This window comes from Malurus melanocephalus, unplaced genomic scaffold, assembly GCF_030028575.1.
Source record: "Malurus melanocephalus ecotype Western Australia unplaced genomic scaffold, MMel_1.1 scaffold_612, whole genome shotgun sequence".
Classification (NCBI taxonomy): domain Eukaryota; kingdom Metazoa; phylum Chordata; class Aves; order Passeriformes; family Maluridae; genus Malurus; species Malurus melanocephalus.
In genome coordinates, this window is record NW_026623844.1 from 91,336 (window position 1) to 111,526 (window position 20,191).

The following is a 20,191-nucleotide window of genomic DNA, read 5'->3' on the forward strand; positions in this document are numbered from 1 at the left end:
TTCTGAGGGAGGAAGTCTCAATATTGTGGAACTGCCCAAATATTTGGGATTGCTAACCATTGGTGGGCTAGGATCATAAAAAATGGCTAAGAAATAAGAAAAAGCAGCATTACATGAAACACACCAAAGACAGGCAGCACCACCCAAGCTCCTTTGTCTCAGTGCATTGATAAAACCACCCAGAGTCTTGAAAAGTACCACATCTTGCAGAAGGGAGCCCGTAACTTGCCCTTGTACTTCTCGGCTTCCTCATTTTTTTGTATAAATGCCTGAATGTTATTTCACACTATCTCAGATTTTTCCAACCTCTCCATGGSAATTACACAGCAGGGCTGTGCTCTAATTCAATAATTTCCATATTCTTTGCACTGTGCTGTGTCTTGTTCATTTCTTTTTCACAACCTATGTCCAGAGAGCTGCTGTGAGCTGGGACTTTACATGCTACTCCCCTATACTGCGTGATAAGTTAAACTGCCTGTATGAAACCATTGAATTATTTGGGTTTTGATTTCATTTAAGTCTGTCCAGCAAGCCAATGAACAAGAGAGATTTTTTGAAAACAGATCCAGATTTCATCTTTCAAAAGCCTTCATACATTATTATGACATTAGTACTTGAGGGCATTCCAACTTTATTTCAGTCTTGTTTGGAGAAAGAAAAGGCATATGGAAATGATTAAAGGTTACTCYTATAAAACAAAGAATAGAAGAAATGAATACAAGTTTTAGTCTGTAACAAAAGCTCCAGTGAACCAAAACTGTATGATAGTCTAGTGAAGGATCAGTCACATTAAAAAAAAAAWGGCAGCACATATTTTGAAAGTATTAGACGCATACAGAGACAGGGGAGGGAGGGAATTGAGTGTATAAAATATACATATATGCTTACCTATGTGGAGATATAYATACCTAAGTGTAAATATATATAAAYGTGTTTCCAAAATCTTGTTTTCTRTTTTTGTGGCTTTTTCCTAGTTCTCAGCAGAAAAAATGTGGAGTAGAATTCTGTCCTCTTGTGCTTTTAATGAGGTGAGGATTTCTGTTCCACATTTCCACTCAGTTACAGGTCAGAATTCAATCTTGGTGTTTGTATCGATTATGTGCAAAGGATGTGAATACAGAGGAAGCTGAGATAGCCCAGATTAAAAACAGTAAAATGTGCTAGTAAAAATGAGCCTGTAACATTATATGCCAAATCCTCAACGACTTTCTACTTCCGTTTTTGCAACCATTCTACTTCATTATGTGKGGCTGTATTTGATATGTAATTTCCTTCTATTCATGTGAGACATGGTAAACAGAATTCGTTTCTGAAAGCTTTTCTGCCTGAATGGACTGAACTTTTTGCATAATATTTAAGTACATCTGACAAAAACATGACTTGAAACCTGAATATTTGCTACAGATATATTTTGTCATAAATGGTCTCATAAAAAGCAGCAACAAACCTCCTATGGATAAGACAGTRTTTGGCCAGAATAATTGTGAAACGTACATTATTTATGGATATCCTTATATTACAATAATGTCCTTCAGTCTTTTTAACTCAACAGTTTCTTGAGGAGATTGCATTTTTCAAAGAGTGATCTGGGTTTGAAGCCAAATTCTGTTCCTGCTGAGTATTTCCAATTCACACGTGTGTTGAACACTGACCCTCCAGAACTAAATAGTCCTCTTTGTTATGGAACAAAGTGCTGCCATTGAAGAACAAGGGGATTAAATGGGAACCCAAAACGGTGTCATCATCAATTCTATCTTAAACCTCTCCTGCATTTTTAGAAGTTTGAGGTTGTTTTGGGGATCTTTTGCATGAATGTTTTTCTGACACTAATGGTTTCRTACCTGTATTTTTCTACAATTTGACTACAATCCAACTAATAATCCTAACATAAAACTTCCCTTTGAAAATGGGAAGACCTGATTTTAAAGCCATTTGCTCAAGGCCCATGTATTCAGACTATCTAGCAAGTCTACTGACAAGTGAGGAAGAAACACCACTTCTTTGTGATTGAAGGGTCAAAACCTCTGGAGAGTGTCTTAAACAAAAACAAACCTGTGTTAACTGAGTTTTCAGCTTCTAGTTCTAAGACATTGCACARAATTGCCTTGCTTTAAGATGGTTCACAAATGTAGCCATAGCAGCCCAAATTTAGCCTGGGTTGCCAAATATCTGCAGGAACTTGATTTGTTAACCTGCTCTGAAATCCTCATGGCTSTACCTAGGCTGTCACTGGTTTAGGGCTGCTTTAGGTCAAGTTCTGTGCAAACCTGCCCTCGRCTTGTAATGGGATTTCTGAAGTGATCGCAAACTGCTGGATCAGCAGCAGTGATTAAAGGCCAAATGTTTCTTTTGCCTTTCAGAATCTTCATCAAGAACTTGAGGCAAAATTTTATGAAGACACTTTTGACTGGGACCAAGTGCGAAATAACGATGCAGCGGGACTGCTGAAAATGTTTATAAGAGAACTCCCAAGCCCACTCTTCACAGTAGAATATCTGCCTGCMTTCATCACACTAGTAGAAAGTATGTGGAAATGGAGTTAATGTGGACTGATAATATGATAAATGCAAGAGTAGATGTTACTTTTTTCTCTCTCTCTCTGCAGTATATAGCGAAAAATAATGTAATTTATTTTTTTCTCTCCCTGAAGTAGGGAGAAAAACAAGCCCAGTGCTTTGCCTAAATGTTTTAATTTTCTGCARGATTTTGTTTTCAAATGAAAAAATAGGTCTGCATTTAGCTAATAGCATAGGTTTGTTGTGTGAATAACACAACTGTTTAAAGTAAAATTTGAAATTTGTGAGTAAACAMTGACTGAGCAATGACTTTCATATATAGACTCTGATTCACATTAATTATAGGTTTCAAAAAGTYCTGCAAGGCAAACTCAAATCACTGACCTTTATCTGATATTCTACTGGATTTATTTCATTTCTCTTAAGGTTTATGTGGAGGTCAGATCGTTGGTACAGAGATATGTGTGAGCACAGAAAGGTGCAGGCAGTTGGGTTTTGTTTTCAGTGTACATACGCCCTCTCAATCTCAGTACATTTTGTTCATTTCTCTTCCAGGAAGAATGCARTTGTACCTTGCCATACCTATGACTTCACTGTAAAGTCACTTGAGCTAGGGCAGACTAAAAATCTCAGGATGGTGAATTTATTAGCAAATTGGTGCAGAAAACTGAGGATTTTTACATGAGGTTACAGCCATGCTTTCAGTGACTCCATGAGTGGTTTAAAGGGCAGAAGAAGGTGATGCCTTTCCAATCTCCTTCACATCCCTGAGTGTGCTCCTTGTCAGGCTGCATGCAGTTAAATGGCTCAGCAGTTTGGAGAAGGCTGGGCGGGAGATGTCGCTGCAGAATAGTGACTTTATTCCCTACAACAGGTATACAGATATCTAAGAGAAACACTAGTACTGAAAAATACTGAATTGTTACTATGTAGACAGAATTTTACAGAGCCTTGTGTCACCGTGTGACAAAGATCCAAGATCATGAGGAAAAACCCACTCTTTAGGTTGATTTTATATTTGGGGAAAAGTGTGTGATTGATCAGCAGTAGGCATGCCATTCTCAACCAGGMACTAGTTGGTATTTGTAGAACTGCTGATACATAAGGATTTTAGGACAAAAGAATTGCAGTTGGGATTTCAAAAATATTAAATATTCATATCCTTAGAAATCTCCAAGATCAAGTTACAACTACAAGCTTTGCATCTGTTGATCATGCTGATGCCTGAAGCCAACAGAGACACAGCCAAGGTAAGCTCCTCATTTGTTATCACCTGCCATCTGTGGTGCTTTTGACTTTTAAATGAGAGACTCTTTTTTTCAGATGCTGTACCAGAAAAGTATTCTTCTGTGTTTTGATCATTTCCTTGAAAAGTAGTTCAAGTTCCCTGGCTGTCATTTCTTTTACAAGCAATTAAGAAATATTTGCTGGGGGTATCCAACCATTATATCTCAGGCATCATTTATTATGAAACACCCTTTTCAAAGAGGAAACATTCAAAGAGGAACATTCTTTACTTAGTTTGGACAAAGGAGGTCCAGTTTCTGGGTTTTCTGTATAACTGAAATCCTCYAGGATGGATTTAAATAGGAAGCTGCCCTCTGGGAGGTTGCCTAGTGCATTCCTGGTACTGGAAGGGCTTCCAGGGTGCTGCAGGACCAGGCTGCAGGAAGTAGTCAAAAGTTAAAAGATACATTTGTAGCACAGATATCAGGAGCTCACCCTCATCTGGCTTGCCTTACAAACCCATGCCCATCCCCATGTGCTTCTTCCTGATATAGACACAGTGGTTACAAGCATTTTGGGTGCTTGGCAGCTCCCACATCTGACTGCAGCTAAGGGACACTGGCTGCATCCTTGGGCTTATTTCTGTGCAAAGGAAACCTGTGTGAAGAAGGTTCCTGGGGACCCCCATCAGGTCCCCTGCTCCTAAGGACCATGCAGATCCCCCTCTAAAAGTCTTTCACTAGTCAGTTGAGATACAACTTTATGAGTTCTTTAYCTGTATTTATTTGTACAGTAAAAAGGGACAAGAACAAAAACTGTCTTCAAAGCACCTGGAGGTCTAACAGGGCTCTGCAAAGAATGGGAGCTTTTTCTGCTGCCAGAGTTCATTTTGGTGTGGAGATTCATATGTAAAACACGTGCTAGAGGAGTAGTCTTTATTACTAGGCTTGTGCACAAAAATAGAAGTGATAACAAAACTCTCTATGCAGCTCCACTCTCTCTATAATGAAATTTTAGAAATTTCTCTAGCAAAGTTTGTATTTTACAATTCTTAGGTTTGAAAAAATGTTTTAATTACAGTGTCTGGTTACCAAGACAGTGGTTGAAATGGTAYGGTTCTCATGGTTTAACCCAGCAGGCAGCTAAATACCTGTCATGGTTTAACCCCAGCCAGCASCCCATCCCATGYAGATTCTCTCTCATTCCCTCCTCAATGGGATCAGGGAGAGAATCAGAAGGGTAAAAGCTGGAAAATTCATAAGTTGAGATAAATAMAGTTTATTAGGGAAAMCAAAAGCTGYGGCTGCATGCAGGGCARACCAAGGAACTCACCACTTGCCRTGGGTAGGCAGGTGTTCAGCCATCTCCAGGGAAGCAGGGCTTCATCACGTGTAACAGTTACTTAGGAAGACAAACSCCATCACTCCAAAARTCYCCCCTTCCTTCATCTTCCTCCCAGCTTTCTATACTGAGCATGATGTYRTATATCTGGAATATTCCAYTGGTCACCTGTCCCAGCTGTGTTYCCTCCCAGCTTCTCAYGCACCTCACCAGTGTGGCAGTACAAAAAGCAGAAGTGGCCTTGGCTCTAAGCAAGCYCTCCTCAGCAACAGCAAAAATGTCTCTATGTTATTAGCAATGTGTTCAGCACAAATCCAAAACACAGTCCCGTACCAGTCACAATGAAGAAAATTAATTCTACCCCAGCTAAAGCCAGCACAGCACCCCAAAGCCATTCCTTTGTTTCTCTCTGCRCACAGGGGAAATTTTTTTATTTGGTAAAAAAAACCACTCATGGGTTGAGATAAAAACTATTTAATAGGACATAAAAGGAAAACAATAATAAATTAATTAGAACACGCAAAACAAGTGATGCATATGCAGTTGTTCACCACTCACTGACTGATGCCCAGCCAGTTCTTGAGCAGTGGGTCCAGACTAGTTTTCCCCACAGTTTGGATACTGAGCATGACACTGTATGGTATGGAATATCYCTTGGATCAGTGGGAGTCAACTCTCCAGGCTGTGTYCCYTCCCAACTCCTTGTGCAGCCCCAGCCCCCTTGCAGGCAGGGCAGCTTGCGAAGCTAAAGATTACACTTGACTGAGTGTAAACACTGCTTAGCAACAACTAAAACATCAKTGTGTTGTCAACATTATTCTTATCCTCAATCCAAAACACAGCCCTGTACCAGATACAAGGAAGAAAATTAACTGTATCCCAGCTGAAACCAGARCAATTGCAGAAGGACTCATGGGGAGACTGCAGCTCTTACCATAGCTGCAGTCTATGCTATTCAGTCATTCAAGCAAAATTCTGAATAAACTACCCAAAARGGGAAATTAATTTCCTTTGACCCTSCCAAGCATRTGCAGAAGTCRCATCAGTGAAYAACCACTGAGTTATTCTTGCTTCTATTTCTTTTATTCTTCTATGCCAGAATAAAACTTTGGGTTTTGCTGGCAGAGATTCTTCAGGTTGTATTAGATGTAGGACTGGTGCACATTTGAAGAGAGACTGATCACCACAGTGACACTGTGCTGCAAAAAGCATTGGTCAGATACATCAAAATGGACTCGTGGTAATCTATGAAGAAAACACCTATTCCCTTGCAATACATGCACATCATACCTCTGCTATAGGATTCAGAGCCTTAGTGTAGACACTGTATTTGCCTTATAAATTTGGGATTGTGCCCCATGCGATAGATTATTTATTAATGTGTACTTTGATAACATTAACTGTTCCTCTGTGGTTGACACTGGTTGTTGTACCAACAAATATCAGAGTAATCCAAATACAATGAAAAAAAATGCTAAATTTCACCTTCTAAGTGCAAGTATAGCAGCCAGACGTGCAGTTGAAAATGCTGCATTTCAGAAGTAGATTTTTTCCTGAGACTAAAGAAGTATTCCATTTTTTTCCAGGCCTTTCTTCAGTTCCTGAAGAAGGTGGTTGCTAATGAAGGGAAAAACAAGATGAATTTGTGGAACGTGTCTATGATTGTTGCACCCAAYCTCTTCATCTACAAAGGGAAACGTGCAAACCAACAAGAAATGCAAGCAGCCGCCACCACCGCRCACATTGTGCGGCTTTTAATTCGGTACCAGGACATCCTGTGGACAGTGAGTGGTTCTGGGTCCCCTTTGTGGTTCCACAGCAGGACGGAACCTGCTATGTGCAATTCTGCAGAAATCAGAGTAAACTCACCTTCCAAGGAGAAACAGTTTGTTTGGAAACTGACTGGAGTCTTCTGTATCTTGAATGAGATGCCCTAACAGATATTTCTGGATTGAGAGTTATCTCACTTATCTAAGTGAGCTATTTTAGCACCAATTGCCTTCTGGAGAAACCTGTCCCACATCACTATTTACACTGAATAATGCATAGAAGAATGATTCCATCTAGATGCCTAGTTGATATGTCTAAACTAGATTGAGATTAAATGTCTGTTTAAAGTGYAGCCCACAATAAAATGGGCCAGAGRTGTGTCCTGTAYGTAYTACTTSTTGGCTTCTGAAGTTTGACATGAAGATATTGACAGTCTCAGCTTGTTTCCTCGTAGCAGAGTAGGGGTATGATGGGCATTGCAAAAATTACCTCATAATAAAGTTCCTGCAGCTGCAAACATCACCATAAAGTTTCTTACGGCATGARAGATGATTTACAGTTTCAGCAAAGGAATAACTGTAGGTTGTTAGAGGAAGCTACTGATTGCATGCATCTTCTAGGAATAAACAGATTTTCCACTGCCTAAAATTTGGACTCAGCACACTGGGGGAAAATTATTGTACATTCTCAGCTCTGATTTCCTCCCTTTAGGTCCCATCATTCCTGATTTCCCAAGTGAGAAAAATGAATGAGGCAGCAATGAACAACAGCAAGAGACAACTGATGTTYGACAAAGGAGTGAGAAAGCTTTTGAGGAGAAAGACCATGGAACGGGAGAGACCTGAAMGACCAGAGGTGTGATAAAAAGATACATTTTTCAAGGGTAGCTTTAAACAGCCTCCCTCCTTTATCTCATGAAAGATTCTGGGTGTAGGGAGGAAATTTTGTCATGCAAAATAATCTGGGTTTGAAAGTTATCTTAAAGGTGTGCTTCCCAGTCAAACACCCTGATAGGACAAAGCTTTGTGAATGATTAAAAGGTGAGGAAGACAGAATGATTTCCAGCAGCCAAAGCTGCAAGCTGTTTACAAACACATGCTGGTTTTTAACCTGTTTTATAAGAAAATGGTTATATGTGSACTGTCCCTGACAGCAATTATTTGTAGATATTCAACAAGTGCATGGATCTGAAGCCGAGTAGTAGGATGATCCATATTAGGATTAATTGTATTTAGCCATGCCTGGTACAGGCCACTTGATAGTCTACTTGCAAGCTTCAGTGTTTCAGCTTTGCACTAACTTCCTAAGCAGAGAGAAAATTCAGTTTGCCTGCCATAGACACCTAAACTGGGTCTGAAYGTTAAATGCCCTATGAAGTAGATTGTGTTGTTATTCCCTTTATAGTCACAGGGGAGAGGTGGAAAATACTTTTGAGGATTTCCAAGGCTCCAGCAAGACTAACTTCAGCAGAAATCAGGAATCAGTCTTCATTACTGATGATACACAAAACTAAATTGGATTAGGACTTATGAAAATCTGATAGAAAAAYTTTTCTTTGACAGTCCTAAAGCCACCAACCTTTCTCTACTGCCTAAAAAGAGAGGTTGGGCACTTWGGTGAGGTATGCTGCTTTGATAGACAACTAAAATTATTACAAATTAGGTGCAACAGACAGCTTGGGCAACAAGGCGTGTCATATCTCTATGCACAACATACACAGTACCTATAGCAATTTACATGTATTTCCATGCAGTAATTTCCTTAAATTACCTGGAGATACAGTATTTAGAGTATTCCATTAATGTTTAAAAGAATGATGACTGGTGAATTGTAAAGAAAAGTAATCAAGGAAATGGTAAAAGACTCCATAGTTGTTAAAGAACAGTCCTGAAGAGCAAAAGACAAGACAGATTTGGAAGGAATGATAACACAAGGTTATAAGAAATAGAGAATGAGACACATGATACACCCAAGAGGGAAAATGCAGAAGGTAATGTATGGAGAAAAAAGTAGAAAAAATAAATATTATGTATGAATGGTGAATCTATTTTAATTCACCTTTCTCAAGAATTTGCCAGCACTGACTGAAATATTTTAGGTAGGGTAAGACACACATTGGTGCTGCAGATGGAGACAGAGATATTTGTTTAAAATGGCAGTGCCAGCTACTGTGTTACAAAGTTAAATTCAGCCTGGGGTGAACATGGATAGACTCCTTCTCTGAGGAGAGTCAATTACTGCAGTCATTGCACCTTCGGGAAGGCAAGTCCATTGATCGGAGTAATTGGCTTTACATCTAATAAAAATGAGGGTAGCCATGGCAAGGAGCTGAAATAAGAAGGGTAAATTGGTGGCAAACTCTGTTTGGATAACTGAGTTTAATGTTGAGAGCACTTAACGCAACCCCCAGGTCTCAGATGTTCTAAATTACGCAGAGACAGAGACTGGAGAGACTATTGTGTTCTGGTCAGCATGGTATTAACTGGATTAGAACTGGAATGCAAACCTTGCTAATTGACTTATCCACCGTTAATCATGGAAGAGYGCATAAACTTCATAGATGATCATTTGAACCCTACACAAGGTCAAATTTCAAATTAACAGAAACCATATGGTACTTCAATGTTTTACTGTACACACTCTTCGATCTAGTTGAAGCTACAGGAAGCATAAACAGAGAGCTGGATCTTTATGCCTCAGGAGAATTTCATCTTTAGAAGGAAGAACAGATACTCTTAATAATTTTTATGGTTTTAAATAAGCAGTTGGTTCACYGACCAATGTTAACAGAAATAAGTTAAAGTTACAGTTCAAGGGCTTTACCCTGTATTTATGTGATACTTACCAAAGAGTTTGTGTCTTTGTGTTGTATCTGATTTGGTTCTACAAGTTTGCATTCGTATGACTGTAAATGTCTTTTGAATAACCAAGTGAATGCAGGACAGCGATTTTTGCAAGCAACCTCAAATGAGGTTGCAGAACSGCTTCCAAATGGAGCTAGAGCAATATTTGCCTTGGACTCACTCTATTGAATATTGATTTTAGGGAGCTGTCACTTTTCCTCCATACTTGCAGTCTGACATACCCGAGGGGGTGATAAGAGTTTATGCTCCGCTGCATTCAAAAGTCTCTATGGCGATTCAACTCAACAGCCAAACAAAAGCCAAAGACATCCTGGCTCGATTCCACTGTGAAAACAGGTGGGTAAAGCAGAACATTTTGTTTTTGCTGAAAAACAATGTCAGAGCTATAAATGAATAGATTGTTCCCTCTTCAAAGATTCATTGTGTTACAAGAACTCTTTTTCTAATCCAAAATTGCTAATTTATGATTATGTTGGTCAATGAAATTTTAACCACTGATCTTTTTATTTTTCTTAAAAATTGTTTCCTATAATCAATTTGCTCTCCCTTACACCAYTACTAAAAATGTACATTAAACATATTTTATAGATTTGCTGTATAGAGAACCTAAAGGGATCATTTTACATCTGTCTATAAGTCTAAAATGTTTTTATTTCTGTAACATAATAATTATGAACAGTTATGGGAAATGGGAAATCGTATCTGAAAGTTTTCTGCAAAGTCTTCCCATGTTACCACATAATTCAGTTCTTYGAATAAATAATATAAAATAAGCAATAGAGAAGTTTTAATTAACTGTGAGGCATTAATCTGTCTCTGTAGCAGATTCATTATTCTGCAGTGSTCCATTTGGTAGAAGTTGTTGGTTTTGATAAGGCAGTTCACAGAGGACAAAACACCAAATTTTAGCATAACATAGATGGGGGGTGATAAGGCAGTGATTATAAAAGAAAGGTTATAATAGAAAGATAACCTGAAAGGTTTTTTTCTATTCTAGTCATGGATCTTCACAGAACGTGAGGGGCCAGATCCAAAGTTTACATGAAATTGGAGGAAATATAGGTAGGTCTGAATTTTGAAAACTAATTCTGAATGTTCTTAACCTCCTAAAACACCTCAGGATAGCGCTATTTTACTSAGCTGGGCCTCTCCTACCCTCCAGTTCATTTGGAGGAAAGGAACCTGGCCCAAAAGCTGTTAAAATCAATGTCATTATTTATCCCAACTTTGGCATGTCTGGAGGGGCACCCCACAGAAGAGACTGACCCCAACAGCTCGATCTCAGCAGCTCTCCTTACAGTCTTGCCAGATTTATCTGACCTTTTGCTTACCTCTCTCACTCTCGTAATTGRGCATTTTTCCATAGTTAAGAGATCCTTAGTCTTCCTCTTGAAAGCACATTCCACCTTGCTGTCAAGCCTTTTTCCGAGACCTCTTTCTTTCTTACTGTCTCCGAGTGCTACCCTCCTGCAAATGAAAACCCAGGGAATTGAGAATTCAGCCCCTGCATTTGCAGTGTTCTATACTCATACTAATCCATGTGCTTTATTTTGATTGCAAATTCCTTGCAATAGGGCTTTTGTCTTCTTCTGTTTYGTGCAGTGACACTTCTTACAATAACAACAACAGTGACTTGCCCCACAAGTTTCAGGCCTAAAGGTCAAAAACCAGATTTTAATTTGATATTGCACAATCCTGGCTCTCTTYTTTCTCCGTTCATACCAGAATTCCGGATGCTCTGTTGGAGTCAGTTGTGAATTATCTGATTAGATTATTCCTTATTTCTTCTAGATTCAGCTCAAAAGAATTTCTGTAAAGTTATTACAAAACAGCAAGATTAACTTCAGCAGCAATCAGGAATCAGTCTTCATTACTGATGATACACAAAAMTAAATTGGATTAGTGACTTGTTTTGCCTGTCTAAACAGGATGACCAACTGATGCTAAAACAGAAAAAAAATCCTAAARGCCTTGTGAAACAATCRCAAATATTCCCACCATGGTCTTTCAAAAAAWTGGGACATTTAATTTGCATCTTAATTTAAATTTATTTTTATAGTCCTAGATCCTTCAGGGTACCTTAGTCCACTGATTATGCATTAATTCATTTATATTGCTTTCACTTGAATAAAATCGTTAAGACCCCAGTGACCTTATAAGTAACTGTACAAAAATTTTGTCATAATCTTGTGTCACAGCAAAGTAACCTCACCAGTTAAATTACTTCATTACCCCATGTAAATGCAATATAGTCCAACAAATCAAATTAACTCTAGAATTTATTGCCTTATTACTCAACTAAGAGGCACAAAATGCCTCGTTCTGGCAAAGGCAGCCGCAACTTCCCAATCACCAGCTAATGAAACAGGAGTTCAGATGATTTTTTTTTTAAACCAACAAATGGCCACTCCCAAAAACCTTGATACAGTTCCTGCATTTCTTTACAAGATCCTACTGGATGGAAACACATTGTTTACAGTGCTATTTTTCAGCATTTAAAAATAGTGTAGAAGAGAAGTCAGAGAGTTGTAATTCCAGCTCAGTAAATCCACAGAAATAAAACCCCCATACTATAGCACACTAACAGTGTTGTTGATGCTTCTAAAGAAACCATATTCACCATTTAACTAAATATCTTGTCCATAACTCAGTGTAATGCACATCCTGCCTGGAAGTGAAAGTGAATTCATGACTCTCACAGACTAAAATCACTGGCAAATTTACCAAATGCCCTCTCTGTGTCCAGGCAAGATGTTAGCTGGATGGACGCACCAAACTGGGCTTGCTGTGTGCCAGTCAGAGAAATGTTTAAAGACATTTTAATGCAGCTCTACTCCCTATGTGCTCAAAACATCCTATGATTCACGGCTGACAATTTCCTTTTCAGGTCAGCACTGTTTGGATCCAGATGCGTTCATGTTAGACGTGTACCGTGCAAATCCTCAGGCGGAATGGGTGATAAAACCAAAAGCCAGCTGAAGAAGAAGGCAGCAGCGTACTGGATAAAAGCCGATGGACAAGAGTGATGTCTGTTGTTTCAAGCAGCTCTTGCAGAGACAAAACAAAATGGTAGCTACAGGACATCATTCCTTCCTACTGAACTGTCCAGCTGATGGTCAGCACACAGTACTTTCGGTATTCCAGCTTCCGAACCATCAGAAAAATATCACGTTAGTTATGCTTTCATATGGATCACACTTGTGCCAGTTGGCCCAGGAGGTGAGGAGGGCAGACCAAGGTACGGTGCACAGAAAACAAACTGTCACGTTTGAGTTGTTCGTTTCCTGACCTGGTGTCAGAACACAGATTTGTGGAAATAATCCAGAGGCGTCAGAGGATGAATGAAACACTACCAACCACAGCCTAATACAGAAGCACCACAGAGACATTGGACAAGATRAGGTGTCTGTCAGGCGTGGAAGACTCAACATGCAGCAGTGCCAAGACATAGCTGTGTGAAAAAAAACAAACCTTTCTGCTGAAAGTAAACCCATACAATGTGTTATTGTAACACTTACGGCTCTCAGTCACTCCTSATGAGTACCTGATACTGGGGGAGGGAGGCAGGAGGAGGAACTACAGACAGCTGTACAATCTTCCAAAATCTTGTCTGGATCCCTTACCTGTGTGCAGTTACAATGCCACAAACCATGYTCTTCTTTCCCCTGTCACACAAGTTTCAGGAGACAAAGGCTACGTGGTTAGGGGCATAGGCCCCTAGCTCTGCCTGTTACTTGATACTCTCAAAATTCTAAATCTGTGTTATGCCAGACTATGAGATGYTTTAATGGTGCCACTTACAGTCATCACCTTTTTTGTTAAACATTATAGTTTGTAATCTAGTTATTTTTATTTTGTTTATTTTAGCTTTAATATGTAAGCAATTTTTATACTCTTCAGCTGCATCGACAACAGAGATCTTTGTTCAGGTCTTGTATAATACAGCATGGAGAAGAAAAAGAGCTTCCTATGAGAAAAGGGAAATAATTTACGCATTAGGTCTTTAAAACCATATCCAAACAAGGCCCAGTTGTGCTGGGGGTTTTACAAACACGCAGCAAATTGCAGCTGGCATGCAGTCTAAGAARACACACAGGCTGACAAGAGAACAGTGGGCTGCAGTGGAAATGTCAGATAGGATGTCTGGCTTGGAGCTAGTCACAAGAGAAAGCAATGTTCGTCACTTAATCATCTCAATTTGGGCTATGCTGAACTACAGGAGGTTTGAGTAGGGAAATCACAAATCTCTGGAAAAGACCCAAGTATTTTTTTTCTCTTTGTCATATGCAAAGAGTGGGATCCAATGTCTTCAATTGCACTGCAATGTCCCCATCATAAGATGATGATGMTGCACAATGAATCCATCCCCAGGCTGAGCAATGCTTTTTGTTCCTGATCTGGACACAGGGTTGGGACAGCAGTTCTGTTTATCACATGTAAAAGCATTCTGAACCAAGTCCTGCAGGTGAACGTAAAGTCGGCTGTCCTGCAGAGAAAGCCTGTGACTTGTGATGCTCTGCTGAAGYTGTGCAATGAGGATCTGAATGAAAAACAGAGCCTCTAAAATGTGGCAAGTTAATCATATTCTCCAGTAGTTAACTTCCATTGTTAGTGGTCAGTGACAGAAATCAACATTGAATCARTAACTCTACCAGCAACAATAATATCTACGGAAGGCAGATCCTGTCTTCTTTCTTATCTTCTTGATAAAAAAAAAAATGATAAAAATTCAGCAACATTATCCTTTCATTTTCTTTAAAACAGTGACATTTTCAAATTTCCTGCTTGTTTTTCTTGTTTTTCCTTTTTCTTCTCGATACTAAAAGAGATATAATTTTAGCCAGAAAAAAAACAAGACAGTTGTATTATAAAATACACTCCTTATTTTGACAACTATTTATTTWAAGTACACAAGAGATAGTAGATCTGTGGCTTGTTTATAGGACTGAGCATAAATGTTTTGTCATGTGCTTTGCTCCCAATGCCCTTTAGTTCCCTCTGTGGCAATGGACAGCTCTTTCTACATAGGCGGCCCTTGTCTGTCAGCTCTGAAGCAGGACCAGCACCTTCCATACAAAGGCAACGTGAGAATTGGTTAAATCCTACTCCCAGATGCAGCCAGACAATTCCCTGAGCAGATCAGGAGTTATAAAATCCATCTGGGAAGAACAAACTCAGCAAAGGGTTTTTTTTTTTTATGTGGGAAGTGCTTTGAATACAAAGAGAATCATTTAAATGCTAAGCATCGTTGTATCTGTAGCCAACTAAAAGGGGTTCTGTGACTAGACAGAATGCCTAAACATTAAGAAAATTATCTGAAATGTCATAGCAAATGAACTAATTTTCTACAATACTTTCAGACAAATACATTGACCTCCTCCATCTTGCCCACTCACTTCATTGTGTTYTCAATGGCTGTGTGAGGGAAAGGACAGAACAGCTCTGTGTTCACGCTGTTAACTAGCTCAGCATCTCCTGGACCTCATCAATATTATTTCTGAAACAGATCTCCCTGTGTTCCGCACAGGGGGGTTTTGGAAGGCTTTTACCAATTTACAACTTAGGAAAGTCAAATATGATGTAATAAAATCCACCCTGTGAGCACTTGTTTTATGCTAGAAYTGCTATAAGTTTTTAAGACATGCAYATTAGCAGATGAACCACTTTTTGCATAGAGTGCCCAGAGGACCACAGCATGGCCAAATACCAAATACCTCTTGTCTCTGAAACAGAATGTCAAAATCCGTTTTTGATACAAATACCCTAATGACCCACGTGTGGTGGTTAATACCGTTCCACATTAAGTTGTTTGTCATTGTTTTGGTACACTAACTTGATTTAATATGCAGCAGACAAATGGAACAACCTCAATGACATTTTGAAATACGAGGCTTCAACTTTAGGCCTTATATTTCAAGATGCTGATGGAGGCATGAGGAATTTTGTTCCTCCTAACAGAGGCTGAAGTCAAAACTAAGTTGCTAGAGGACTGTCACCTAACCAAAAGTAACATACATGGAAAGCTATTGTTAAGAAAGTGGTAGCAAGCAGGGAGAAATTTATTGAAACTCCAAAGATGCCTCAAGCATTTAYATACTCCATGGTTCTACAAATACAGCATTTTGCATACCAACACATAGAGAGAGAGTATTGTAAAAAATGGACTGGAATGCTTTAACCTGTGTATTCAGCTAATGTCATTAGAAAGTGTGTGTGTGTGCAAATGTGTCTGTGTCCGTGTATCATATTAACTACCTCACTCTGCATTTTCCAGGAAAAATGTTTTGGCCTAGAGGTTTACTACTTAATCTATTATCAGTTTCACATTAACACTGACAATGTATTTCTTTTTGTATGAGGCAAGATTTGAAATTACAAAAAAAAAAAAAACAACTAGTAAAATACGTATTTTGGGATATGGATGAAATTTTATCCAAACCATGTTGCCTAAATAATGCTTTTAATGTGAACCTTGTGAGATCAGATGTTGGGGTTAACAGATAATGAATACAAACACACTGTGTTTAAATTTTATTTTTCAATGGGTTTCTATTCATGTGTGTCTTTCTCTGGAAAATWATACAATGCCACTGRTGAAAGCAAAGTGTTTGTATGTACGTTTCCCTTCCAATCCTCATTATGTTGTGTGTTTTGTTGAAGTACGCCAACACGTTAGTGTATTTGTACAGCAGAGTGTGTCCATTGTATTGTATCCRTGTCAAAAATAAAAACAATACCAACAAAGCCAGCTCTTCAAATCTAAGCACGCGTGTTTTGGRTAGAAGCAGGGGGCAGAAACTACAAAAAGCAGTGGTGTAACTGTTTTTAAAAGCAACTGTGTTGTTACAGCACCTGAACAGCTGAACAGAGGACCATGTTCTGCCACCCTTGCTGAAGAGGAGAGAGCTCTTTGCTCCAGGAGCTCTTCTCTTGGACTACCTCGATGCAATGCACAAAATGACACTGCCTGGAATCCTGCATCATTGAAAGCCATGGCAAACCACTTCGRGGTTTCATTTCAGCCTTTTCAAACTAGTATGAAGTACATAAAGAAAAACGAAATAAATTCTACAAATGCATAAWAACAGCCAAATAAAATTGTGAGGARCAAACAAAAATACTGGCAATTCAAACAGATAAAAAAGAAGGAGATGAAAGTAAGTTCTTGCAAAGAACTGTGTTTATTACAGACACATAATAAAAGTATGAGACAATTTTGTCGCTGCTCAGTGATCTGGCCAGTATTGAATGGATGTCCTTATTTGATTCMGACTGGGCACATGTCCCCCAAATCTGGCTCAACAGCAACTACTGGAAGATTCATTTYAGAAACAAAAGGCAGATACAGTAAGAAAAGACAAAGATACAACTACAGACTGGCCTTAAAATCACCTCCCTGTGTCATGGAAGAAATATTGTTTTCCAAAAAATGATGCATTAGTTCTCATTGCCAAAATACATCGTTTTTCCCAAAGAAGACCCAAATTGTTTATTCAGCAGCACATCATTTTATAGGCATCTCTGTGCTGAAGAGCTGCTGCTTCTCCTGAAGCTGATTCAATGAAAGCATAAACAGGAACATAATTCTTCCAGACAATGYATCTATAATAGGGGTCAGAATTATTATGGGTATTAAGGCAGAAGGAAAAGGAACTGGAGCTGCACTATGAAGCATAACTAAGGAAACTTTATTCATTAAACTCCGAATCYGAGACCTTCAAAATTATGCCTTTAGTCAGCCTCCTGCTCCCTCTGCTGGACTATGTCCACTTAGAGTTCATAGAATCAGAATCATAATGGCCTGGATTGGTCGAAGTCTTAAAGATTATATAGTTCCAACCTCTCTGCAATGGGCATACTTGTAATTTTTTAGCCTTTCAGCTCTTTATCTTCTAACTAAAATACATGGACAACTGAACTACATGAAATAATGCAGTTTATTGTAGTTTTATTATGTGGTCCAAAATTATTACCTTCTTACAAAACAGCCAACAYACAATAAAATGAAATACTGTCAAGTAATCAAAAGAAAACATACTGTAAACACTGATTAATAAAAATTCCCAAAAGAAAAATATCCAATTAATGCCATTAAAATAGTTGTAGAGGTATTTGTTGTTTAAAACCACTTTGTTAAAATGCAGACATAGAGCTTCTGATTAAAAAAAAATAAATGACCTGAGTTGGAAAACAACCAGAAAAATCAAAGAGATGCAGGTTCTTACCAGTTCCTCTTTTCATTACGAAATGAGAATGCAAAACAACAGATTAACMAAAAAAATAAACCCTCTTTCAGTCCAGACGGGCTTTGCTACAGCTCAGTGCTCAGCCCCAGGGCAGGAATGAGGAAATACTCCACGCAGGTCAAAAGCTCTGCTAAAGTCAAACAATTCTGTATGTTGGCCCTTGGTCAAAACAAGGTTCCTCAAACAGCCACGGAATGAGCTCTTGCTTGTGAGGCAGTTTTGCTTCACATCAGCTGAAAAACAAACATGAAATATGTAAAATGTCTTTCCACCAAACTGAAAATATACAAAGATCCAGGTTATTAAACTTCTCCTCCCTCTGAAATGAGAGATCGACCAACATCCGAGGAGCACCAAGCTCCATTCATGTTTGGATGAACCGGGACATCCCAACATGAACAGTCACTGCTGCCTGCAGGCAGAACCCATGCACTGCAATGACTTGGCAGAGTCTGCAGAAACAGTTCTTCCCAGGGGACAAGGGAAGATGAGAGGAAAAAACAGAGGAGAAAGCCACTCTTCATGGGTGTWATTGAAGTTAGAATAGAAACTTGCAGAATATGAAACAACAGCTGAGCTGTGCAAAGTGACAAACTCCCTTGGCAAATCAAAAGGAAGCATGCATTAGGAGTCACTCTTGTGAGAGTGGGTGCAGGAGGGACAGAAGGGAAGGGAAATATTATTGTACYCACCAGGATAACCTCCAACATAAATGGGATTGTTGGTGTCTGCAGATGTTGAGTGGATGTAGGGATTATCAGTGTGAACCGAATGCCCATCAATTATCAGCGAAATGCGATGTTTGCTTTTGTTTGCTTGAAGCTTGTGCCATTTCCCATCACACAAACTCTTTGTGCCTCTTGGTTCGTATGCAGCAGTGATTCTGCCAGCTCCATTGTTGACGTGGAATAAAACCTGTACAAACAGCCAGATGCCAACAAAGATATAAAGTATAAATACATGAACTAATTWGCCTAGATAAAAGCACAATCATGCTGGTCCAGAGATTTCCGTTCTAAATGTTTGGCAATATGCAAGGTTAATGTTTACTTTGATGGATAGAGTAGATTCTTATAAAAGAATCTTTTTTTTTTTAATCTAAAGACTTAGATCTACCTATGCAATGGTCCACTGACACACTTCAAATTGTATTTCTTGCAACTACAAATCAAGATATTTTTCACAGAACCCGAAACTTCAGATCTGAAAGAAGATTCAGTGTATCTAACGGAAGAGAAAAAAARTGGCTTAAAAGCACTTGTCATTGCCAATAAATGTATTGATTTTTTTTCATGTATTTATTTTTCAAAGCAGTAGACATTTCCTCAACTTTGTGGTGAGGATTAATACATAAGTATTAACTGGGAAAGTATGTCCCACAGAAGCAGTGATATTTAACACTGTCTCTAGCGAGGAAGCTTTGAATAAAAAATGAGCTATTTCTGCAAAAACAAATACTTAAGAGCAATCAAGTGTACATTTTTTATGCAAGAGATGACTGAAGAACTATGTATTGATTGTTAAAAGGATGGAGCATAATGGTCAGTAGAAGTAGAGAGTGAGTTAATTGCTCATGAATATTGAAGAAGAGGTTACAAAACATTGTGTATTGTATATGCAATGTTTTTCTCAAGGACAAGGATAGCTTTATGGCAGAAAAAGTATTAAGCTATAAAAGAGATATATCTTTGGACTACACACAAGGTATGTAGTACAGTAGGTCAGAGTGGCTGCATGCAATCATAAATTACACTAATTAAAAATCCAGAAAGTTCCAGTAACTTCTGCTAATCACACATTTCATCATTTGATGGCAAAGAGAAACCTTGAGACTGAAAGTCYCATATTCATTTTGTGGGAAGTTGCCTCCATCACACTTCACTGGTGTGTATTTCATGCATTCCAAGAGCTTTAGCCTCCCAGTTTCAAACAAGCCTTGTGAAATGCATGTGTCTGCACAGGGCAGTCTACCTTGCCATGTACAATCTCCAGTCCAATGGCATCGACCTTGGCACTGCTGACCCCGAGAAGAACCCCGTGCGCCGCCGTCGTACGGAACTCCAGGCTGATGTTCACGTCAGACCGCACTTTGTAGCCTTCTCTGACTGAAAAGAAGTTAGAAGCTTCTAGCAGAAGACTTGCAACCCACAGTACGAAGTAAAATACATACATAGTCATTAAAAGGTGTAAAAAGCTTGTTAATTATGGTCCTGGAATATGACCTTGC

The 20,191-nt window shown here is 38.9% G+C and overlaps 2 protein-coding genes across 2 annotated transcripts in view; one reads left to right on the forward strand and one right to left on the reverse strand.

Moving 5' to 3' along the window:
• Positions 1–16,500, forward strand: part of ARHGAP28 (Rho GTPase activating protein 28) — a 76,263-nt gene extending 59,763 nt beyond the window's left edge. Inside the window, exons 9-15 of the mRNA XM_057383167.1 lie at positions 2,361–2,523; positions 3,684–3,766; positions 6,671–6,868; positions 7,566–7,709; positions 9,900–10,054; positions 10,716–10,780; positions 12,606–16,500. Coding sequence (XP_057239150.1) covers positions 2,361–2,523; positions 3,684–3,766; positions 6,671–6,868; positions 7,566–7,709; positions 9,900–10,054; positions 10,716–10,780; positions 12,606–12,697 — 900 coding nt within the window. The 3' untranslated portion in view covers positions 12,698–16,500. The remainder of the gene's footprint in view (positions 1–2,360; positions 2,524–3,683; positions 3,767–6,670; positions 6,869–7,565; positions 7,710–9,899; positions 10,055–10,715; positions 10,781–12,605) is intronic.
• Positions 16,501–16,852: 352 nt separating this feature from the next.
• Positions 16,853–20,191, reverse strand: part of LAMA1 (laminin subunit alpha 1) — a 97,857-nt gene continuing 94,518 nt past the window's right edge. Inside the window, exons 61-63 of the mRNA XM_057383165.1 lie at positions 19,936–20,069; positions 18,657–18,879; positions 16,853–18,197 (exon numbers count right to left, since the gene is read on the reverse strand). Coding sequence (XP_057239148.1) covers positions 18,037–18,197; positions 18,657–18,879; positions 19,936–20,069 — 518 coding nt within the window. The 3' untranslated portion in view covers positions 16,853–18,036. The remainder of the gene's footprint in view (positions 18,198–18,656; positions 18,880–19,935; positions 20,070–20,191) is intronic.